The 27,271-nt window shown below is 23.5% G+C and overlaps 1 protein-coding gene across 6 annotated transcripts in view; it reads right to left on the bottom strand.

The window, feature by feature from the left end:
* LOC126903673 (uncharacterized) overlaps positions 1-27,271 on the bottom strand; it is a 54,244-nt gene that overhangs the window by 13,837 nt on the left and 13,136 nt on the right. For all 6 annotated transcript variants that reach the window (XM_050682039.1, XM_050682041.1, XM_050682042.1 and 3 more), the window contains exons 3-4: positions 11,062-11,185; positions 10,025-10,110 (exon numbers count right to left, since the gene is read on the bottom strand). In XM_050682039.1, coding sequence (XP_050537996.1) covers positions 10,025-10,110; positions 11,062-11,185 — 210 coding nt within the window. The remainder of the gene's footprint in view (positions 1-10,024; positions 10,111-11,061; positions 11,186-27,271) is intronic.

The raw sequence follows: 27,271 nt of genomic DNA on the forward strand, positions 1-27,271 counted from the left end.
TATATTTGCAGTGTTTAATTTTTGTCTTGGTTATTATTGTGCCGCATCCTTTCAAGGTGCTTTATTTTAGCACCGGGACACATTGGGCCACCACAATTCTGCCTTGATAAAATTTTTACATAGATATAGATATTTCTGAATCTTGTTTTGGCCAGGCCAGAGGAAAATTTAAGAAATATTGGTATCGATCTCTCAATAAAATATACTCTCTAAAAAAAAATACTTATTCAACAGACGAAAAAAAAATCAATAATAAAAAAAAATTAAGATTATATTTATAATAAAATAGAGAGTGTTTAAAATCTTTTACAAGTAAGATCAGTCTTAGACTTTGTGTAATTAAATCATATTATTTAAAGTCTTTAGTCGTTTTTTGTAAGCAATTATATAGACTATATTACATATAGTGTAAATCGTATACGTAGTGCGTTTAATACGGAAATCAACACTGGATTACTTAAAATATTATTGTATCACACAGGACGTAAGGTAAGTACAATTTAACTTATGCTTTCGAACTCCCAACAATCTATTGCGTGATAAACCATTAATAATTAATGAGAGAAACAATTAATGAGAAAATTAATTTAAATAAAATTGAAGACAATTAAATCTAATTAAAATTACAAAAACTTATAATAAATAATTGATTATAATATTTTACCAAATACCCCTAATTTCTTTTTATATTTAACCTACGTTTTTTTTTTATTCATTTTTATACGCTAAATTTCTTTTTTTCTCTTCTTTCTTTTTATTTTTGGTTTATTACATTTATTAGTTTTAAAATCACTGTTAGCGTAAAATAGAAGTGTACTTAAAAAAACTCTTTTAACTATGCATTAACTTCATTTTTGTCTTGTTTCCAATTTAATAAATAAACAGCTCTTAAATTCACCGACATAAATAAGTACATTTTTTTTTTTTTCGTAGGCGTATTATTAGATAATGAGTTCTTCATATCACACTTAAATAAACAATTAAGTCATAAATTAAAGTAGTCGTTGTTTTATTAGCCTACACGTTTGCATTGTTCTTTGTACGCATTTAATGATGCAGAAATGTGAAATGATATTTTGAACCTGAGACTTGATTCGTTCTTTGAAATGTCACATCCATCATTGAAATTGATATTTTGAGACAATTTCGAAAATTAAAATGTCCAATAAAATAACCTGTGTACATTTTCTAATTGGTTTACGAAATGTACATATCATTATTGGTAATATTAAATCATAAAAAATATAGATTTACATATCTATTAAACGACAATTATAATTTTGTTTTGAACACAAGATTATATAGAACGGCTGAACAAACAATTTTATTTATATTTATTGGTTTTAATTATAATTAAAACCAATAAATATAATACACAGTGTATAATAATTATTATACAATCAACTAAAAAATATTGTTACTCTCGCAAAAACGAATCCTATAACATATAAAAACTTTTAAAGAAAAGTAAAAATAAAATACACAGCCAATACTTGCCCAGTGAGTGATACAGTCTAAATACAGAGTGATTGATTAACTATCAGATCCACATATCTTCAAAAAAATAAAAGTATAATCGTTTATAAATAAATTTATACGTTATAAGACGTATTACTGATAGAAAAAAATTAATTCTTTCTTCACCTCTAACCCCTTTAATTGATATTCATTTAAGTTTTTTAAAATAAGACCACTATATCTTATAAGGGTGTTAACTTGATTTTTACTAAGTACAATATACATAATTAATTAGCTTATTTAATAGGTAATAAGCACACTTTAATATCTAATAAAAAAAAAATTGGCCAAACATAGTTTTAGAACTAGTATTTCTGAAATGACTAGAAATGGAGAGTAGGTGCTGCTATTATCACTGGACATTTATCTACCTCACTCATCTTTCCTTCTAACTATAAAAATGTTAATAACTCCTAAAATATGACCGCAAAAGTTGTTAACGACCAGATATTTTCTAATTTAGTTCATTATTTAATAAATATACTAGTTAATTATGTATGAATAAATAAAATGAACATCCTCATAAGGTATACGGTTTGTACATAAAAATACTTCATGATTAATAAATTGGTAAAAACATAATACTATAAAAAAAGATCAATATTGTTCTAATTTTTAGATTAATTGAGTGGTCTATAATAAAAAAAACACTCTGTATACATGTATAAATGCATTTTTTACCATCATTCAACTTTTATAGCCAGACGATACCGTCTGACCCTCGGGAAAAGTATATTATTTTTATTGTGTTTATAACACTGTTGGATACTTTATTTACGATCAAACAAGATAGAACACGAAAGTACAGTTATTTAAGAAAAATAAATGTTACAATAATAATAGTACTTTATACTTTATTTCACTAAACTCATAAAAACTATTTATGCTTTTTAAAATAAACCATTGTCATGAAGATTATTGTTATATTCTTTACTTGTTCAATAATAGGGTAATAATCTATATTAAATCATATAGTTATTGCACTCAGTTGAATAATTAATTTAGTATTGTTTTAAAACGTCGGTTATGTGTTATATTATGTTTGAAAAAATTTCCAAAATAGTATTTATTAAATGAAATATTTAATTAAGATTTAGAGACGTTATAAAAAAAAATGATAACCTGTGCTACTAATTTTTTTATTGATATAAAAATTTAGAAAAGTTAAACCACTTTAAGTATATTTTCTTCCCCTTTGAAGATGTATAATATTTTTTTTGTCAACGATGATACAAAAAAGGTAAGATTATTTGAAGCAGAAAATTATATATTTGGGATCTGATATTTTTATTCATTCTTGTATAAATTTAAATAGATCTTTGTCTTCATAATATCAGACTAGGTTAATATATAATTTAGAATTCTGGTTAATAGTTAAAATATTACTATTGTTCCTAAGCAATGACCCTTTAATATGTTTACTTAATAATCTATACAGATGAAATATTACTTATTAAAGTTACTATTAACATTTACCAGAATCTAATGAAAAAAAAAATTAATCACAGCTAGTATACGAAAATATAAAAAAGAATACCATGAAATCTATTTTAGCTATATAATAATATTCTATACTTAAATAACGCTAAATCAAAATAAAGTTTAAAACTGGTGCAAAGAGTGTGTGTCTTCTGCATGATGACTTTCAACATTCTGTTTGAATAATCTACACAGTCCTCAACATCAATTTATTTATTTTTTTTAGGTATATTTTGGGTTTTCCAACTCTTATTATTTACCTGCTTTTACTATAAACTATTCGGGAGTAACGACACGAATTAAAGGCTTGTTATAGAAATGTATAATTATTTATTTTACCTAATTAAATGTTTTATTAGTTTTAAAAAATTTTCTTAAAAAGAACCATTACAAGGAAGAAATCATCTTTTAGAAAAATATTGAGTTATAAACTTTGTTTAAATTAATTGTTTAACAGATTTTTTCTTTAAAATTTTAATAAATATATTTAAATATTATTGTACGTGGAAATAATGTCAATATATTCGCCATAGTCATTTAATAATCTATATTCATTAAAGGTTGAACTCAACAAACAATGATTTAAACTTTTCGATTAAAATATGAACTCGCACAAATTTTATTAAAGTTAATATCCTTTCTAAATCATTATGATAGAAATACCAACTTATTTCATCAAGCTCTAATAATAAATGTGTTGTTATAAATGTAAAGATGTATACAAGCTGATTTACGTAGTATTGTAATAGCTATATTTTCAAAAACTATAATTTCATAATAAGATAACATCATCAATGAACGAACACTACTGATATTTTAACTAAAAAGTTTTCTAATATGATTGTAACAAGTTGTATTTAACATTTTAACAACAAAGAAAAACTCAAAATTAAGTCCTACTGAAATATCACAATTTTAGATACAATAACATTAACTGTTCATTCACTGAGAAAATCAAATTTTCAACATTAAATAATTTATTAAAATTTGTATGTTAGTTAATTATAAATATTTTTACACTATTGTTGTAGAAAATTTTCCAGAGAACAAATACTTATTTAGTAATTAAGTATGCCATCAAAATATATATTGTTTGTTCTTTCACACTACCTGAGCAAAATAAACGCATAATTTATTTAAAATACTTAAATTTAGTATTTATTTAAATTAGTGTAATCTATTATCAATTAATTGCATATTATAATTAATGTTATTAACATTTTAATAACATATTTATTACAATAGAGGCGACATACAAAAATAATGTCAATAATAATGTATTGATCAAAAAACAAATTATTTTTTCATTGTATAAGTTGAACTTATTTTTTCCCATTATTTTAAAATCTGATCTCCATTTTTTCCAATATCTTTAATATTTAGATAAATTAAAAAAAAATTGATGTCACATTAAATCATTGAAATGTAAACGAACTATTAAAAAAATAAATTGAACATTTTTTACACATTTTATTTGAAAATGATAAATTTGATACTAATCAAGATAATTTGCTATGAAATTTTTAGTTGAAAATTTATGTAATTTTTTGGACATAGTAAAAACATAAAGAAAATAATTTTAAAATTAACAGGGTAAATAAATTTCACGTTAAAATTAAAATTTATGTACATTTATTTATACTAAATTCACACATGATATTATTGTCTACCCTACACCGGTAACTCATGAAATTGAGATAAATTAGGTTTGTTTGACTATTGCAAGTTCCATCTAGAAGTGTGGTTAGAGGGTATATATATTGTTAAAAGCGTGTACTATTTCAATCAATGTTCATATCTGTCAAGTTCTTTATCATTACCAATTCGTTATTCTTTCGTAAGCTGAATTTTGTCCGTTATTTTTATAACGTTATTAAAGATGTTGGACACACAAATTACACAGGATAATAACTATTTCGCTGTCTACAATATTTAGGTGAATTCTATAAGCAATTTTGAAGGATTCCTATTCTATTTTAAGATTTTATCCATAAAATAGATAGATAGGGAACAATTTTATAGTTATGGTATAATTCAAAAATAGTAACAGAGTGAAGATCAGTTTTTTTTTTCTAAAAAATTTCTATCAAATTTAAAGGTTTATAGAAACTTGGTCTTGGAATTAGAATTATTTTAGTTCTTCAAATATTTTCATCACATCAAGTAAATAATTAGTATGTATTAAGTTAGTTGACCTATATCAAATAATTGTTAAAAATTTGTACGGATAATAATTTTAAAAACCGAAATTATTATGAAATTGCTTTAAAAACCAATCTTAAACTTTGTCAAAGTCAAATTTAAAGTTCAATTAAGATTTTATGATCGTTATCATAATATTTTTGGTTTCTGTAATTGTTTTTTCATTATAGACTAATAAATATTCGATAATAATGAATTAATTTACTAGAAATAAGAAAAATTGCCACAAATCGAAATTATTTCAGTTGCGAGCATTTGATAAAAATGTTTAAACTAACGAATAAAACCCAATTATGCACAAATCTCTTTTGACGTCATCACATTCTATAAGAAATATTAAAAAGAAAATTATTTTTCAGTTTTTCAATAATTTATTTGTTTAGTTACTAATTAGTAATTATTAAAAAAAATTTGTGATTGAAAATATTTGAAGCCGAATTGTAATCAGCGTCGAAAGTTCATATGAAATTTACCTGAATATTGTAAAAAAAACTGTAAACACAAATTCGACTTTTTTATTGTACGCTAATGATGGCAGCTATTGTAGTGACATAGAGAACAGCTGTTATTTTATAACATTATAATAATATATATTACGCGTTAAAAACATTATTATAACATTTTTAAAAAATTCTGTTTAGAGGACAGGCCAGAAAGAAATTTGTTTGTACTATAAAGAGTTCAATACCTCTAAAAACCATCAGCTTTCACTAAGCCGGCTTTTTATTAATCAATATTTATTTATAAGTAGTAAAATATTTTTTAGGTCTATCCATTATAAATGTACCAACTTAATTTATTTAAATAGTAACATACAAATTTTAATTGATTAAATGTTAGATAATAATCCAATCAAGAAAATGATTGATTTATAACAATATTTGAACCAGTATTTTTGAAGGTTTTAAACTGGTGACGTATGCGTTATATTATTATACATTTCTTTGCAATGCTACTCCCCACACTAAAGTATAAAAATATTTATAACATTTGATCTACTAATTCAAAAGTTGATTTCGACTAGTCATTTTCTTAGATGGATAATTTTCTATTTTTTTATTTAGTTAAATAAGTATATGAGCATTTAAATTACTTAAGATGGTACTTTTATAATATATAACAGATAAGAGATAGATCTAATTTAATCATTTATAAATTGAGAAATAAATAACACCAAACAAAACCAAAAAAAATATTCTCAAAATTGTTATTATTTTAGAAGAAATCTATTAATTAGGGATAAATCAATCACCTGTATATGTAAACTATTTCAATAATTACAATTGATTCAAAGTTATTCATACACCATAATATGAAACTATATTTTTTTCTATACTCTTTAAAAAAAAAATTATTTAAATTTTTATCGGTAAAAGAAATTTGATTTCATCTTTTTGTGATAATTGGTATGTTGCTATAAATATCAATTGTACAACTGAAAGATTATTTTCAAATTAAAATAATTTGACTTTAAAAAATAATTAAATTTTATGTGTTTCCAACTGTTTTAATATTTGTATGCTATAGATAAATATTCTGTTAATTTTTATGAGATCTTATTTATGTGTCACAATTAAATTTAAATATTCCTCATCGTAGACTAAAATTTATTGTAATAATAAACAATGTTAATTAATGTAAATAGTGAAAAAGCCTCATAAATAAAAATATCTCTACTATTAATATGTTTTTTAGAAAAATGAAATCTGTAAAGTTTGAACTTTTTGTTTATTAATTTATAATAAATTATAAATTAATATAACTTATGTTTTGTAAAATTATAATGATCAATATTAATTTAATATACAAATAAAATGATATTAAGAACCTTTAAAAAATTGGATTTTTCATTCGGTATCAATTTCTAAAATAATTCTTAATAACAATTATATGGCGGCCACACCAATACCACAGTGAAAAAAAACAAGCAATTTGATGTTTCAATTAAGTTTAGATCTTAAATTTTTTTATGTCAAGACCAGCACCATTGTACAATAATAATACTAGCACTTATTCATTTAATAAATTCTAACAAATTTATAGAGAATATAAAACCGAGTTTTATTAAAACTGGTCGACTAGTATCGTAAGAATATCAATTATAACAGTGACATCGTTAAAAAAGTTCTGTTCGTTGGTCGATCCAATCCGGTGTGCAAAATCTAAACGCGTAAGGTTGTAATAGCTTTCGGCACGTATAAGAATTTGGCAATACTTTGACAAAAAAGAGATGGGGAAAGAGTGGGAACAATGTAAAATTGTGAGAGTAGCGAACAAAATTGGTTCGGGTGTTCATTATAATATTAATAAAAATAATTGCTGAGCTGCATTAAAAGGAAAAGGAATTTTAGCCTAACTGTTGAAACAAGTTCGTTTGATGGTTAAATCAAAATTGTGTTAAAAAATATCTATAATCACGTTCTTTTGAATTCAATAGTGAATAGTGCTCTCATTCTGCATTTTACAAAATAAACTATAGTTTCCAATACGATGATACTCGGGCTTAGAGCATAAAACATTGAAAATCCGAGAATTGTGCCGATTTCTCTGGTTTGGAGATTAATTAGCAATTTAGATACGCAATTCAAATTATTTGACGCTCGCGTATATACATTTAAGTCCTTCATACACTGGTAGGTTTAGTAGCCGATTTTCCCACCCATGATCTCATCTCACGTATCAAAGCGTAGGTTGGCCACCACTCACAAACGACTTTAAATATTAAAAAACAAAAATTTTCTATAGTACATGTTGAAAAATACGATAACAGAAACTAAAAATATTGTGAGATCATTCTTGAAACCTTAATTGAACTTTAAACTTGACTTTGAAAAAGTTTAAGCTTAGTTAATATTTTCAGTTTTTGTAGTGTTTTGAATACATTATTGCAAATATTAAAAAAAAGTATTTTTATTCCTAGAATTAAGAAATGCCAACCTACATAAAATGTAATTTTTTGATTGTCCCCGTTTTCCGCCAAGATGACTCTTCTCTCTTATGATTTCCGTCAAAATAGGTTTAAATATTTTATGAAAACCCTAAACTAAAATATAAGAAAACAAATAATACCACGTATCAATTGTATATAGTTTGCATTAAGTCACAGTATGTATATATAACCTAAAGCTACTACGTTTAATCAAAAAAAAGTTTTTCAATACAACTGATAAATTTCATGCCGTTAAACTGTAAATTCTTTTCGAAATCATAGCGACAAATTTTGCGTAACAGTTATTTCTCGATGTGAATAACTCGATTCAGTTAGACAAATTATGTTAGTCGATGGAAATACTTTATTTCATGTAAAATTACATATAAAAAATACATATTCTATCAAAAAAAACATAAAATACGATTGTATAGTTTACTAGTGAAATAAACAAAAAATCAAATGATTTATGGTTTATTTAAAGAATAACTTTTTTTGTAGTTATTTTATGAAAATATCACAAAAACAATTTTTTTCTGCTTGCGCCAATGCTTATAGCCTCTCCATAAAAAAATCTTCTAAATTCAAAAATCATAAAAAATATATAAATATAATATATGTCCCCATTGAAACACAGTTGCCATTGTTAAGGGATCAAAAAAATTATAGGAGCATCTATAAAAAAAAAATTTTAAATCGCAATCGCGCCTAAGACAGGGCGCACTTAAAAAAATGACTGACCGAAAATCGCGACGTTCAAAATCGGAAGTAGGGCAGGGTGAGTGAACACACAAGTACCGTCCATTGAACTAGTTTCAAAACTTATACAACTAACCATTTCACACGCACCCTAATAAAATTATAATATCTTATCATGATTAAAGAATATAATAAGACAACACACGCATTTGAATTTTAAAAGCTAAATTTTAAGAAAACTTACAAAATATACAAAAAATTAAGAGTGCCTTTTTGTCGTCTTATAAAATATTAGTAAAAAAATCGAAAATAATTATTTAATAATTAAACAATATTTAATAATTAAAATTTACCACAATAGCAAAAATAATAATATAAGTAGTAACATTTTTTTTAATTTAATGCATAAAATTTAATTTATCTACTATAAGAAAATGAAGCCAAAAATTCCATATGATATAAATTGTTCAAGTTTGTAGCTAGCTAATATTATTAAAATTAATATTTTTAACACAATTTCAATTTTTAATAAAAAATTTCCTTACTTATTCATAATGATACTTTATATCACTTTAGTTGTAGTAATGTTTATTTTTAAGTAACTCTAGTAATTATTTTGATAATAATAAACATATACAGAATGTTCAGTAAGTAAGGAAATAGGTCAATTGTTAAAATCAATGACAACAATAGAAATCCATTTCCTTACTTACTGAACACTCTATATATTACACTATATTCAACAAAGAAATTTAATTGATTCGCATCGTAACATTTTATTATGATAGTGTCATTAATCTATCAGATATCATCTACACTTGAACCAACATTTCCACGTTTACACTGTGCTGTTTTTTTCTATAATAAAATTTTTTTTTTCAAATATTCGTATAATAACTTGAATACAATTAATTTAAAGTATTTGAATAGTTATTTTGAATACATTTTTTTATCAAAGTATTTAATAAATATTTGGAATACTAACATTTATTTTACCCGAGTCCCAAGTTGTAAAATGCGATTGCATAATACTTTAAGTTTATACAATTATTAACCTTATAAATTCTTGGAAAAAAATCGAATTCGTCAACTAATTACTTAGATATGGTAACAATTTTCAAAAAACCAAGTCATTTTGGTTCCTAAACCTGCTTTCAAGTAACTTAAGTTTATAAAAAATTAAAAATTAATACTTACAAAGTATATGCCCAGCAACAATATTATACAAGTCAATAAGCCGAAACCTCCGCAAAACAAAACAACTATGTGAAAAATTACAGTTACTGGAACAGATAATTTTAAAAACATATTTTTTTTTATTTTCCAAATAACATAAATAATATAAATGTTTATAATATTATTTTAATTTATACATCTAAATATGTGTAATTGAACTATTATTTTAAGCTATTTTTCTCTAAAAAGTAGGTGCATTTCCAGGCCACTATAATGGGATGAGGGGAAAATAAAACACTTTTTAGTTGCGTCATTTTATTAATTTTTAAGATCATTAACTTCGTTTTTGATGGTGCAAAGGTTATAATTTTCCAATATTTTTCTTTTTTTGTTTTGCACTATATTACAAAACATACATATCATTAAATATCAAAAAAAAATCGATTTTAATAACACCAAAATATAATAATAAACAAAATATGAACAAAATTAAAAAATTATTGTAAAAGATGTGTTTTTGAAACAAATTGGAAAAAATTTAACATATCCACTAAAAATTACAGTATTTTCGTGTTTAGAGGCAGATTTTTTTATATAATACAATTATCAAATTGAAAGAAAAAAATTTTTTCATGATTTTTACACCCCCGAGGTATTTTGGTTAATGATTGGATTTTCAAAAAAAGTGTGTCGTCAGTAAGATAAATTTCTGAAGTGATATATACATACTATATGTTGTGTTACGTTATGTATATTGTAAAAAATAAATAGGAAAATAAAACCAATAGCTCTAGGCTACGCATTATACTTATTACGCTAATACTTAATGAAAAGTTATTCAAAAATAAATAAATATTTTTAATAAAATATATACAATGAAAAAGTTAACCAAACGATAATATTTATACATTATTATTAAGCCTTAGGTAACCCGTAAAATTTTATCATAATTAAAAGATAAAAGTTTTAAAAAAATATAACGATTTATGAGACTATTTTAAAATTGAAAACATTTTTATTAAAAAAAAAATTAGAAATCACAGAATATATCAACTTACTTTCAGAAATTATTTCTGGTTCTAAAAAACTTTTACTTTGAGGTGCAGTACCATTACCAGTCCAGTAAGGTCTTTCGATGTGTAAAAAAAATCCTATAATACCAGTGTTGAGACTAAAATAAACCTGAAATAAAATATAATTAAACATTAAAAACGTCACGTACAATTTATGACCTTATACACAGATGCACTATATATAATTAAATATTTATAGCTGAGTATAAAAAACAATTTAATTTACATCTCTTTAGTGTTTTGTTTTTAAGGAAATTAGCTAACATTTTCGTAGCAATTGCGCGTGTTGGGTGGTACCATTATCATTATTATCATAAAAATTGAATACAAAAATTAATGTAATATTTATTCAGCATATTCTAAATATTATGCAATTAATAAACGTATACTAAACTAACTATAATTTAGATAAACAAACATGGCTTAACACAGAATGTACATATATGTATATAAATAAACATATATAATACAATGAATATATATATATATATATATTGTATATATAACGAACAATAACTAAGCTACTTCCTATTATAAATGAAAAAAATAGTCCAAAAAATAAAAATTATTAAATAATTATTTGATTATTAAAATAAAAATGAATTATTCCCTCAAAACCATTTTATGAAACGTATTTATTATATTTTATTAATAAAAAAGTGCCCCAAGAGTAACCCTTAGGAAAAATAGTAGTCATATGATTTTTATCAAAAATGAAACATCAAGTCAATAATAATTTACAGCAGTAACGTGTAAAATAAAATAATAACAATAGTCCATTACAATTGTAAAGCTATAAAGAAACAAATGCATAGACTAATAAAATTAATGATAATAAAAACAATAATTATTTAATCAAAACTATAGTGCTTTCATTGCTGTTTATTTATATTTTTTTGCTACTTGTATTTTATTTGTTGCGGAATTAAAAAAGCCGCGAGGAAAAAATGCGATTTAATAAGATAACACTAGCAAAATTGAACATCACATAAAGTAAACGTATTGTTATTGTTAAATTCCCCATATTAAATGTAGTAGGTTAAATATATAAGGTGCGGTTTTTATAAAACCAAAAGAATTTTCATTATCTCATCCAGCAATTTTTGTTGTAATTTAAATAAATTGAAAGCAATTTTTTGAAGAACTTGTTAACATTTATGATACTAGGATATATCCTTAAACTACCCAAATGAATATTGTTATGCATATTGAAAAATTATATTCTCATAATTTTCGTATACATATGTATATAATGAAATTTTTCAGTTTAGAGAAAAATCTATGGGAGCAATTTGATTCAGTTTTTAATTAAAAGAACTACCCATAAAAATATAATTAGAGACAGACGTAATAAATTCGGAATTCAATAATATAATTCAATTATATTGTCAATATATTTAAACAATAAATATATAATATATACATTTTGAATAAATTATCTCACCACCAACTTCTATAACTTTAAAGTATCAACACATTAATACAAGTCTTTTTAATTCGTGAACAAATATTTCCTTAAAAATAAAGTATTGTGTTGACTAATCAGATGCATATAGTTGAATAATGTACTACAAATGACTCTTCAAATTTATTATTACATATTTCTTCTTAGTTCATTAAAATAGTGTTAATAATTAAAAAAAAAATAACTGAAACTAGCAAGAAAAAATTTCCCGAGTATAACAAAATGAAACTTTTACTTTCGTTGTCAACTCTGTTATACATTTTTTTAATTACACTTAAACTTAAAATTTGTTGATTTTGAGTAAAAATAAAAATGAGACCTAATAATAAAAAAAAATTTTCCTTGCTTTGCTTTAAATACTCCTTAGATGCCGAAAAAAATCCTAAACAAGGCTTTTTCTCGACTACTTTTACAATTGTCACAACAACACTACTCTATTTTAAAAAAGTTGTTTTCTATTTTAAAGCAACATACTAATTATAGATATGGGCATTGAAAATTATAATAATCTAAGTGAAGAATTATTAAGATTCCAATTAATTTGTTTAGAATTTTTTTTTATTTTCATTGATTGAGATGCGATTTTATTTTATTTATTTGGTTGTCGATAAATATAAGAAACAAATTAATAATAAGTATATGAATATTTTTTTGTGTATTACATTGAAATAATGAAATAGAATATAATTTCAAAGGGTTTGTCAATAAAGATAGTGTAATTAATTGTACACAGAATAAACACAATTATAACTTATGCGACCATTTTGTATAATATCAGCAAATAAAAAACTAAATAATGCAGTATTGAAAAATTTACTGCAATGTGCGGGTACATTTCATACATTAAAAGTCTGATATTTGTGCATGGTTGAGAGATTTGGTATCTTCTCTTTACATTTTGATAAATTGGTCATGTAATGATATATTAAACGCGTGACACACAACCGTTAAACAACGTTTAATGTTGTCTATTTTCTAAAATAAGAAGAACTGTACATTAAACGGAATGTAGAAATAAATTTTTGATAAAAGATAAATTCACACATAAATTTATATGATTTTTTCTATAATAATTAATATGGATTAGTTTTGCTATAACCATAGTTTTTAATTGACAGAAAAAATAATTCTACCTGTTCCTGCAATATAACTTATAAATTGTGTCATAATTAAAATTTTTAATGTTTTACAACGATATCTATTAGACGACCAATAATTTTAGTTAGGTCACAAAGCTGATGTTTTGACAGTTTCCCTTGACGTCTCACCATTAATTTACCAAACCGCAATACACCCTACAATACAATAACGATCGCAAAAAAAAAATATTGTTATCTATTGACCTTTATAAACATTCATGTTTTTAAATGATTATTTTGTTGGGGAACAATCTCAAGATAAAAATTACTCAATAACAAAATTAAAGTATCGCATAAAATTGGATAAGCGTGAGATGTAATAAGTAACTAGTTTGAAACACTATGTGAATAGCGAACATTATGACAAAATGTAACATCATTGTGCACTGACCTACATTGTACGACAAATGTTAAGTATACTCGTATTATTTTACTTAATGCAATTGTATCTTGCAACATAATTATTTTGTTAGGATTTTATGAATAATGATTAATTTTATAGTATCATCGGAAAGATATACACTGTTTTGAGTATATAGTTTCTATTTTTTATTGGCAAATAAAAGAAAAGTGTCATTAAAAATGAATTTAATGAATGAGCTATTTAAACGTATAATTTTGGTGTGCATTAAAACTTTTCAACTACTTCAACTGTTCTACTAACTAGAATTTAAAATAAAAGTTGTAGGAGAACAATTTAAGAGAGAAATATTTGACAAATTATCAAAAAGTGTGTTTAATAATTTGTTTATTCATACTACTTATAAATAAGACTTTTGCGTTATAGACAGATAATTCCAATGCCATCAAACTTTTACTTTATTTTCAAATTTTCACTAAGTTAAAAGTGTGAAATTGACACTTACAGAGTATAAAAATCTATGTGATTCTAAATATACATTAATAAAAGCTTAAGATTGTCTATAGTGAATCATTCTTTACACTTAAAATAGTCTCAAACAAAGAACTCCCTTCATATTATTAATTGAATTAAAATAAATCCATTTTAAAATTATGATAATTCATTTTACATAAATTGAGATTGCTATATAAGATATTTTTTAATGCAACATTACGCTATCATCTTACATTTATTTGATATATATAAGAATGAGATTTCATAAAATTATTTAAAATTATTTTAGAATATTTTATCTTATATTAAAATAAAATTTTCTTATAGTATAGCTGAATAAAAAATGAACTTTAAAAGATATCCTAAAACAAAGTTAACAAAAATATATTATAATAACAACAAAATTAGAAAAAATAATGTATCGTAGAAACAACATGTGCACGATTACTTTTAGTGCAACTGTAGTAATAAAATTGGTGAATAATGTAATATTAACATAGGCTATTTCACTTATGGACTTACGAAAAAAATGACAAATTTCATAAGTGTAAGTGGTGACAGATTTAGCTAACACAATTTGCCTTTACCTGTTATGCAAGATGCGCCAAACAAAATGTGTTTTTTTGGGTTCTGTATTACATAATTCAACATAACTGTATATTTATGCTAGGAAACTTGAAAATGTTTCACATTTTTAAGTGAACATCATATATAAAGGAGTATGTTGTGAGTTTTTATTCCCCTTAAACAATAACAGTAACAATTCTACTATACTTGAACTTAATATTTATTTATTATGTCTGCTATATATTTTATTCTGACTAGTAAAATTAATTTATGCATAGTACCCAATAAAAGTTAATGAACTATATATGATTATAATTATAAAATGGTTATAATATTTATTATTTATATAAATAAATATTAAAACATAGTATTATTAATAAAACGCTTTTAGAAATTAGAGCTAAATTTAGGTCTATTGACTGACTAGGAAAATTATTTATTTATTTATATAACATAAATCCAAAGAAGTAGGCATAAAAATTAAACAACTAAACGTTTTATACAGCTAAATCTAATTAAAAATAACTCAATATAAATGTATCATATTTTAAACAAATATTACATATTTCAAAAATGAAAGGTTTAAAGGAACAAAACAAAACTATAACCTAGAAGAGTCAGAGAATAGTAGGGAATAAACACAGTGGATACCAGTATAGATTAATATCTGGTAAAAATTACCAACACTAACATAAAAAGCTAATTTATAAAAAAAACTTTATGAGGTACTGATATTTGGGCTAAGATGATTAAAAAATAACTCGTAGAATACTAGTCGTCAGAATGTGTTTTTTTAGGCACAAGGTATATTCATAAAGTTTAAATTTATGTATGTTTAAAGGATACTGACGTTCCAAAACATTTTCAAAATTCAAAATAAATAATTTTTTTTTGCAAAAATAGCATATTTTTTGTTTGGCGTTCGATTTATTCTAATAAAAAAATCTTTAGAACACTATTTTTAATTTAAAGTACAATTTAAAATCTTTAATTTGATTAAAGTTAAATAAATACAGACGGTTGAAAATATTCTAAAAAATAGAAAAAAAATATTTGTACACATGAGTGGTTTTCTGGAAACCTATCCTGTACTTCGGATTTTTAGAAATAGCATACCATTAAAAAATTTATTGTCTATGATATATTTTAATAACATTTAATAATAATCCTACTAGTTTAAAAAGGGGCGTAGTGTGGCGCAGTTGACACACTAGATGTTAATAAAACCCTATTGTTAAGCTACGCCTACCGCCGTAGTGTACGGATGGATGACCATACGTACGTTTTACGGTGGCAGAAGTACCAGGTCCCAGGTGTAGAAGGCAACGGGAAACCACTGCACTTATCCCTTCCCTAGGTATATCAGTTGACCTATGGGTTTCTTCTGGTACTTAACACCCGAAAACGGGTAGGAATTAAAAGAAGAAGAAGTTTTAAAAGAATTATTGCAATTTTAAAGTACAGAAAAAAAATTTAGAATTTACCATTTTTAACGGTTACCTAATTTCCATATTTTTTAAAATGTATTTTCAAAATAAATATCTCTAACTTGATTATATTCGTGTTATTTTGAAGCATTAGCCATTAAATCGCTATAATAAGAGCTGAGAATTTATCTAGACAAAATAACAACACATAGCCTGGTAATACAAACCTTCTTAGTATCACATCAACACTAAAAAGTACTTTGGTAATACATTATATGTAATTTTAAGCATTGTATTTCAATTCGAATAAAACACTTGTTTTATTTTAAAATATCCATCTCTATAAATAGTTGAACTATAGAAAACAAAAAAGTAAAGTTTGTTTAATTTTATCTAAAACATAAAATTAACACAACAGTAATTAAATTACGTAGCTGATTAATGAAATATAGTTCCATTGATTAAAATGAACTTTTTAAGTACCAATAATAGCAGTAGGATATATAAAACTAAAATTAAAAAGCTTTTAGTAAAGAAGATAAATTTTAAAAACCATTTTGACTTAAATCAATAAGAATCCTTGTGTTTTAATATTAAATTATTGACATTTTGCAGTATCAATTACAAGAATCAATTTTTAAACAATGTCTAATGTTCTAATGTACAATATGATTAAAAAAATTTTTTCTGTTATTACATTAATTTCATGTTATAATTATTATTTTAAAAACAAATTACAGTTCAAACATACATATATCTTTAGTGATTTATTAAATTATTATACTCTGCGTTTACATACAAATTTTATTAAAAAAAAATAAAATCATAAATTACAATAGCATAATATATAACAACATTATTTTTCAACGTAGATGATAAAACTCTTACTTTCTTTTGAAGATTGATGTTTTTTTAACTGTCAAACACAGTAAAACTTCTTTTAATGGCATTACTAGTCGTGAGTTTTTGAAGGTATTCAGAAAATAAACAAATACAATAATTACATTCTCAGCTACGTATCAAAACTAATAAATGTATTAGTTTGTGTATAAATAAAATATGTGAAACAGGTATTTTATATTTCAGAGCTTTAAAATATGAAATTATAATAAATATTTTTTTAAATATTTGTTATTTAATGCCCGTTATTTTAAAAAATGTAAAATTAATAATAATTATAAAAATAATCGAATATACAGACCTAAATGACAACACTTATAAACTTTATACAATTGTCATTTTGTTGAAAATTTGTTTTTTAATAATTATTGCCATTTTAGACCATATTCAAAGAACATTTTTTGTTATTTTTCACTACATACCCATTTTACGTACTAAAATGATTGTAATTCAATAAGTATTTTTTCTAAAATTGCTATTGATCAATATGAATTTTAGAATGATGGGTCATCCCATAAAAAAGATTTGAACTAAATGGTCTAAAAATTCGTTATTTCAATAAAAAAGAATAATAATTATAAATAAACAATTTTTTATTTTGATTTAGATTTATTAGAAAAAACAATAAAAATAGGCTTTGAATCTAGTCTATAATAATAATTATACTAAAAAAAATTTAAACAAATATTGATTGGATTCAGTTTTTATTGTTTTTAGTCTTTATTTTTAATGTTTTAAATATTTATTTATAAATTTATATAGCATTTCATAATTTGAAAATTTCGAATGTTTTCAAATTTATTTTACATAATACAAAATTAGAAGTAAAGTAAATGTTCACATTAAGTATAGGTTAGAGTTAGCCATTTTTTTTTTCATCAAAATTTGTATTGTATGAATGAGTACTCATTTAAATTGTAATATTTAAATATTACTAATTAAAAATTAACATGAAACAATAATAATTTTCAGGGAAAGAATTACCTATAATCTCAACAGCTAGCGCGAAAATAATGCATTTTCTTATGACCTATTCTCAATACATATTTCAATGTTCGCTACCATAAAATAAACACATAGAAACTCAAATTTTAACGAATTGTATAGCACTACAGCAAATTTATTACTGAACATTATTAAGATATATTTTTACCAATTTTTTCTTAAAATTTACTTTAAAAAATGGTTATCTTAATAATTTTTTTTTCCGTTTTTGCAAATTCAAAAAAATTTTATTTTTCAATAAGTTAAAAAAAATTATAACTGATACTACTTCCATAGTCCTAAATATAATAATAATTTTTTAAATAGTTTAAAATGTTCAGTAGATTTAAAATGATTAGATCTGTTAAATCATCGTGGACCATTATACCAGTGATTTGCTATTTATATTATATATTTTATACTTTATATCGATAGAAAATAATTGATAACTGAAAATTTTTATTTTTGAATTCTATAAGATACTAATTTTTTAAAAATGAAACGCGCAGAAGCATTTTAAAAGATTAAATAACACTTACGATGTTTAATTTAAAATCTTTAATTTGCAAAACTTTCATCACACATTATATACGCAATTGACTCGATTGACTCGCTTCAAATATCTCAGAGAATCGCAATTCAAAAATCAAACAATAACATTCAATTTTACTGAATGAACAAATAATTTCCGTTACATGTAATTACATATCCAAGCACCTACCTAAAATATTCAAATCTTTGGTGTAAATGTGCAACGATTATGTTTCAATCTTATTTACATTAACTATTGACTTATTAAACACTTCGTAAGAATTATGATAGACAAGAAATTTATGATACTACTAAAATAGTAATGTTTATTTTATATCAGAAATTTAGTTCAAATATATATAAAAAAAATTATTTCTTTTTTCGCAAAAACTGGAGTATTATAACTTTTTGTTTACAAACTGAGTCGTCAAATTTTAATAATAATTCTACTAGTAAATATTAATTATATGGTAAATTTAATATTTTTGAGAAAAAGTTCATATATTAACATGATTTTATATATTTCAAATTAAATCTATTTTATTTGGTCAAAATAAAAATAAAAGATTTCTGTTATATTCTTAGAAAAATTCTAATAAATTTAAAAGTATTTTATTATCAGTTTTCACATAAAATTAAATTATTTGAATTAAAATAAAATCCTAAAATGTTATTATTTAAACTATTTGACCAAATTCAGTTAGTTATCTTTTATTTTGAATCACATAAAATAAATATTTGATAATCATTGTGTACTTTCTTTGAGTGAAACATTTTGAAAATATTGTTTTCTGATTTCAAACTCATAATCTATGGTAAAATTCAACATCAGTATATATTATTGATATAACTGAATATAAAACATACAAGCACTTGCCTTCAAATTAATAGAATAAATTTAACCAGAAACTATTAAAAGGGTTGAAAAAATTACTAGCAATTTTATTGTACTAAATATTATTAAATAGATTTCTCATTGCTATTATTGTTATGATACTTGTTACACAGTATATCATTATTGTTGCAATGTACTATTTAAGAATTTATTTAATACAACACATAACATGGCACGTATACCAATATAACAATAATTATATATATAATTACACTTTTTAAATGTTTAAAAATATATCAATGAAATTTTGTATAAAAAACATATATAAATTATATAAAAGAAACAGGAAATAATAAACAATATGTAATAGTAATGTGTTAGATATAAGGTAATAAATAATGTATAAGATATTATAGAACATTATGAAATGTAATAATCATTATTGACGAAAATGTAATAAATAACATGTTATAAATTACAATTAATAATGAAATAATAGTAGCGTCACTGATCACTTCTCTCATTTGAAAATACTATCAAACTTAATATAAAAAGCCCAAAATAATGATTATTCGGACTCAGATGTTACTTTGATGGTGGTCAAAATGCTCTCAATCGGTCAGTCGCACTCAGATGCGGTCAATCATTCTAAAAAGTACACACCAGAAGTAATCCGCCACGTCCACATTATGATTTTAATAAAAAAAAAAAACATCTATTTATTTCAGAGTATTTATTGGAAATATCAAGGTAGGAAAATTCACCAAAAATACATAAGATATAGAATTAACCAAATAAGAATAATACCTCTTATTACATAGCTAACGTGTTTCATTAGCATAGAATAAAGAACATGAGGTGTGAGAAACTGTCGAATTTCTAAAACACTCGCTTAAATGTGAACTTACAATAGCAATTTCAACTTTTACGGTCATGCAACAACTGAATTTTTCGCTACGCCTTTCTACAATCTACAAAAGCTCTTCAATTGTATTAAGGCTTTAATGCAATTAAATTCTCTCATTTTACTTAGTTTGAAAATCGAGAAATTATTTTAAAAGGTTGCAAATACATTAAATCAAAATTTGACTATAACGAAAAACTTTGTAACTTTCGTGGTGGATGTAAGTATAAATGTGAGTCGCCAACTGACTTGGAGTGACATAAAATTGAAACAACAAGATTTTAAAATAAAAATAAAAATTTAAACATTAAAGTATTTTAAAAAATAATAATAGAAAAAGAAAAAGTTATATTGTTTAATTTTATGTCCATTAATTAAGTGAAGTTTCTAAAAAAAAGAAAAATGTTTTTTTAATAAATAACCATGTCAAACTAAGTATCAAATGTAGAAATAATTGTTGACTTAGAAACTAATTCATCGTCAGGTTATAAAATGAAATTAATGGAAACTAATTTATCAAAAATAACACAAAGTTTATGCCTCTGTTATGTGAAAAATGTGTAAAAAATAGTTATTGCTATATTTTGTTAAAATGTAAAAAATTAATTTGGAAATTGTGTTATATTATTACAGGTATTATCATTAGAGCATTACAAAAGTGAAAAATCGGTTGTTTTTATAATATCTTTGAATTATTAAAATATTTTTGTAATTATTATATTTTATTTCATTGTGATTATGTTAACTTTATAAATCTGAATTTAAATATTTACTGTGTTCTATATTAATTATAATAAGGTCTTTATCTATATTTTGTTTAATTTATATTTTCCAAAATATGTTTAGCGAAGTTTATTTAGAGTTTGATTTTAAATTCAACTTTATATTCTTTAAATATAGTTTTAAAATTTGTCTCTTTACCATTGTAAATTTTTGTATTCAAATTTAAATTTATTTTTGGTTTATCAAGTTTGACAAGTGAATTATTATTATTGTGGTAGTTGTAAATGCTATAGCTTAGTGTTTTTATTATATTATTTTGTGTTTTGAATGTAGATTTATTATTGTTATTTAAAATAGATTATATAGATTGTTAAAAACTATTGTATTTAGTGTTAATCCATTACAATAATCTATAATATTTAATTTAAAAAAGGCGTGGGATGCTACATAGCATCTCGCGCCTACCAACACTGCAAATCTTTTTATTTAATTTCAAATAGTCATGCAAAATTATTTAACTCAAAAATCAATGAATGTTATTTAACAAATATAACAAGTTATTTTTATAAATGAACTCACATTTTACAAATCTTACCCATAAAATGATTTTCTTATTTTTTTTTTCTTGTATTTTGTTAAGATCTTTACGTAACTATTGATTTATCTTTTAAGTTTAAAATTGTACCGAAAACTTGTAGGATAGACCAAATAGAGGACATGTCGCAAGTAAAGCGCAATTTATTTATCCACACGTTTGTGAAAAATGTGTATTTCGAGATTTTCATCGTGTCATATGTATGTGTATACTTAAGAGAAATCTGTACATTCGACTAGTAAGAAAGAGAGACACGTATTCTCACCTACTCAACTTACGTAGCTAGCTTTTTTCCATTTCCGCCTTAATCCATATTCCACTTAGGGTGTGAGCAGTTTTACAAAAGCAAAATATTTCTCTAAGTCTAAAGGATACTCAGATTAGTCATTGGTTGTCAAAAGCTTGAATTAATGTACTGTAAATTACAGCGGAGTTTTCGTATCAAATTAAACAACACTTAACTAAACTACATAGCCGGAAATGATTGAGTAAGTCTATCAAAAAACTACAGTTAATACGAAAATTTTTTTTAAAGAACCTCGCACACTTTGATAATTGTACATTTAGTGTATTGTTTTTAAATGGACATGGTTATTCTAGATAACGGCTAAAACGTTCTATTATTTTTTCAAATTTCTCGAGACAATGTGAGTTATTTTAATTTTCAATAAACATATAAAAGTGTATAACAAACCTTGTTAGATAGAAAAAAATTCAACGGTTAATGATCGTAAAAACAAACCAGCTTGATAACTAAATCGTGCGTTAGAAAGTTCGTTAAAAATGTTATTAAGTAACTTTTTTATCTCGACCTTATTATTATCTACTCTAATTACTCATTAATTAATTTAAAGAAACAGCTATTAATATCATAACTTTACATGAAGTTATAATACTTGAGAAATGTGTATATTAAAAAAAAAAAAAACGAACCCCAACATAATAACAATCGTTTTGAATAACATTATATTTTTATGGACTTTCAGTTTACAATTATCAAAATATTACACGACTTTATAAATCTTAAAAATATTAGTTATATAAAAAATATAAACGTTTCAAATTCAAGTAGAATTACAAAGCAAAATATTTAAAACTTTACTTAAATAAAAACTATAGGTAAATAAAAGATAAAACATTTATCATTTTTTTGGTTAAAGTATAAAGTTTGAACATTAATAATTACAATTTAAATAGACATTTTTTACCGACTTTATTTTATGTAATTAAAATACTAATAGTCTAACTTTACTACTATTTAACTAAATACCGCAATGTTTCGAGGATAATTTTACAACATATGTTCAGATTTCAGTGAACATGCATATTAATCAACGACTGAAAGTTAAACATGGATTGCAATACGAGTACTTGGATGAAAAAAAAGATCAAATTTTGTTTAAATATCCAACCTACTGTGATGCATTAGCGATTAGGTAATACGTGAAAAATAGTTGGCATGTTCTCATTACCGATGTAATAAAATGGACAAGTACACTAAGAAGCACTTTGCAGCGGTGAAATGAAATAATGTACTACTGAGTGGTAATGTGTGCGCTCGTAAAAGTTTTCCTGTGCGAATTTTCTAAAACAACACCTCTTATATTTTATCTCGGATAAACATTGAGCTGTTTCTTTATTAAAGACCAACTAAAATACGTTTTGTTAACATTTTTTTAGGTGATACCTAACATCCAGATTACATTACAGGCTGAGAGCAAACCACAATTCAACATTTCGTACACATGAGTTGTTTTAGAAATGTGTTCTAGAGTAGTCATAAAAATCGATTTTTTAATTTCACTACTTAAATGTTCAAAAATTATTTTGACGCTTAAATAAGCGCACTATGCAAAATTTGAAACTAATATGATAATATTTTACAAGCGTCACAAGTACCCAGAAGTAGATGAAAATCGTTATCCTACAAAAGAATAGTTGGACTGTTCACAACATCTTTTCTTATGATTAATTAAGAGTTATGGTTATTCAATCGGCAAAATGTTACAGATTTCAAAAATAAACATTTAGTATAGCTTGATCAATATAATTTATATTTAAAGTAAAAATATGAAATATGTAAAACTAAAAAATTCGAAATTACTATATTTTTACATTTTATGATTTTTTATAATAGAAATAAATATATATTATGTACAATTAAATAGTATATTTTAGCTTCGACGCGAAGCTAAGAATTTTTTTGTTTTATGTTTTAAATAGAATTCTCTAAGACTTGTTTAATTCATTTACCACCTAAAACTTCCTAAATTCTAAAACTTCTACATGAATTCCAAATAATTTGTATGCTGGCTCTTACGTGCGGTTTACCCTTTTAAGACAAATAACTTCATCATAACATTTTTCTTCTATCAGAGTTTGAGAATCATCATGGCTTTATATTTATCTTTTCAAAATCAAATATTTCCTTGGTATTGTATTGAAACCACTGTATTAGATTTTGCAGTCAGCTATTTCTAGGTCTTCTTCTGCTCCTTTCGTTATAATATAATATAATTTGACCTTTCGTTACGAGGTTAAATGCTGATACTTGAAAATTAAGAGAAAATGATATTTGTATTAGTTATTATACAAATATGATTATAAATTGCTTTAATAAATGAAAACGATTCAGCAAAACTTTCAATTAATTAATTAATTAGTCCTAGTTTGCCGTGAATTCCTTTATAGTTATACTTTTTAAAAGCGGTACAAAACAAATAATCATGTAATTTTCATAAGTAATAAATTAACAACGAAAATTGATTTCGATTTTAGAGTTCAACTAAAGTTGATTTGCCATCCAAATTTTAATATTAAATAAACTCCAATATTTAAAATGGATAAAGTTCAATAAAAAATATGAACCTTATAAAATGTCAGTAAGATAATGAAACGCGTTACGTATTTTTATATTAAATTTTGTCCATCAAAAATAATATTCGTTTAGGTACTTTGATACTTTGATGTACGTAAACAACACCTATGTATAAAAAACAAGTACGATATAATACGTAGGATTTCAGTTTCAATTTTTTTTTTACATGAATGAGTTAGAGTAAACGATAAACTATATCATATAATCTGCAATCACCAGATGAGATTCAAAAAAGATTTAAGAGATTTCATATGCTTTTCTTATGGAATTTTTTAAGAATAACTGTCCATAAGTTTTCTTATATTCAAATTTTTTAATAGCACCAAAATGTTCATCGATATGTATTTAGATTAATTTATTTTAATTATTAAAATACTAAATATTTCTTAGGTGCAGTGGCGGATTTTCAATATTTTTCTGGAGAGGAGCTAAAAAATAAATTTATTTGAAATACGTATCAGAATCCTACCCAACGTGGTGAATAATATAAAAATATTAGTGTCTAGGAGAGATGTAGAAGGTCCCCAAAAAATCCGCCACTGCTTAGGTGTACCACCATATTACACGCAGTAGGTATTTATCATTAAACTTTGAGTGATTTTTTAATGAGATCAATTTAAACATAATAATAATAATAATTATTTTTATTTACATTCAACTATTTAAATAAGATATTTGTGTTATCCAATTTTTTCTCGTTTTACATATGTAAGGTGTTCAGTAAATAAAGAAACGTTTTTCTATTAATCTCATTGTCTATAACAATTGACCTGCTTCTTTACTTACTGAACATTCTGTATAATTTTATACGATCGTTTATACTAACATATAAGTATAAGTTATTTAAAATTATTTAAATATCTCAAAAACAAAAGTACAATATAATTCAATTTGAAGTCGTTTGTGTACGAACATAGAATTTTATTATACAAGAGCTACTTTTCCAACTTCAGTAGATGATATAAACTTTTTTATATATGTTCATAAATAAGTTGTTTGATGTATGAGTAATATTTAGGGTATAACACATTATATGACTAAGAATTAACCTACTACACACCTGCCAAAAAGTTATACTACTTAATAAAAGAGAAAAAAGTAAATATTATTATTTTTATGTCATATTTCTACCTATACTTCTATAATAATATGAATTTTAACCGATATTTCTATGAAATGATTCAGTTTGCCAAAAATTAACACTCATAAATTTTTATTTATGTTAAAAATAATAAATTTAGTGATAGTATAGACAATAAAATATGATAATCTAAGAATTTGTATAATTATAAATGGTAGACATTGTTTGCTTATTGTATGTACAAATATAGTGTATAATGGTTTGTAAATTCACGTTTTCAAAATAGCGGAGATGAGAGTAATGTGTAATATTCTCTCATTTTGTAACATAATTTCTCGTTCGTCTTGTTTATTAAATTAATTTCAAATAGTGAAGTAAAACTTCGCGTTTATCAAACTATGGAAACTAATTAACGTTCCCAATAAAGTTATTTTGAAATAGGTTCAAGTAGTGACCTAGTTTTTTACTGCCAATAGCTTTAATGGGTTAAAATAAACATTTTATATCTATGATTCTTTATTTGTAAGGCATGAAACCTACGTCCTCAATAATTGTATAAAGTCTGTTAACTTAAATAATTGTTTCCGATAAAAAACTATAATAAATAACTAATTAACTCGTATTTATTAATCGTTAAAAAAATTGTGAAATATTTTTATGATGTATATTTGTCATCATTTATTCTATGGTTAAAAGTTTTTAAACTGTCAAGTTTTGATAATTTTATTTTATTGACTACGTTAACTTTTATTCGTCCAATACATATACTTGAACTTCTTTTCGTGGCTTGTTGTCATTGATTTAGCAGCCCTTCACTGTCACGTACTGTAAATCCAAGTACAACAACAAATATAGAAAAAGACAAATATGCCAAGAAAATATTCCTGGTACAATTTAAAAATGAGATGACATAATTTTGATAATACTTAACTTTATTCTTAGATTTTGATTAATTTAATGCTACTTTTCTGAATTTCAGTACTACTAATTTTTTGAAATAGATGAAAATAATTGTATTGCTTTACAATAATGATTATTTAAAAATTCACAATTAAGTATAATTATGAATTATTATGATATTTATTATATATAATCTCATTGGAAATTATTTAAATACTTGAAAAGAAAATTTCTTAAGTAATAACTTCCTAAATATTTTTTAGTCACTGGTGATAAGTTGTAAAATAACTATAATGACTTGTGGAATTTAATAATCACTCAATAAGGTGATTTCTATTGGTTTGATGGTATTTTAATTGGTTGAATTTATATTCAGATTTATTTGATGATAATAATTATCATAATAAATA

The sequence above is a fragment of the Daktulosphaira vitifoliae genome, unplaced genomic scaffold, assembly GCF_025091365.1.
Source record: "Daktulosphaira vitifoliae isolate Bord-2020 unplaced genomic scaffold, ASM2509136v1 Scaffold_4, whole genome shotgun sequence".
Classification (NCBI taxonomy): domain Eukaryota; kingdom Metazoa; phylum Arthropoda; class Insecta; order Hemiptera; family Phylloxeridae; genus Daktulosphaira; species Daktulosphaira vitifoliae.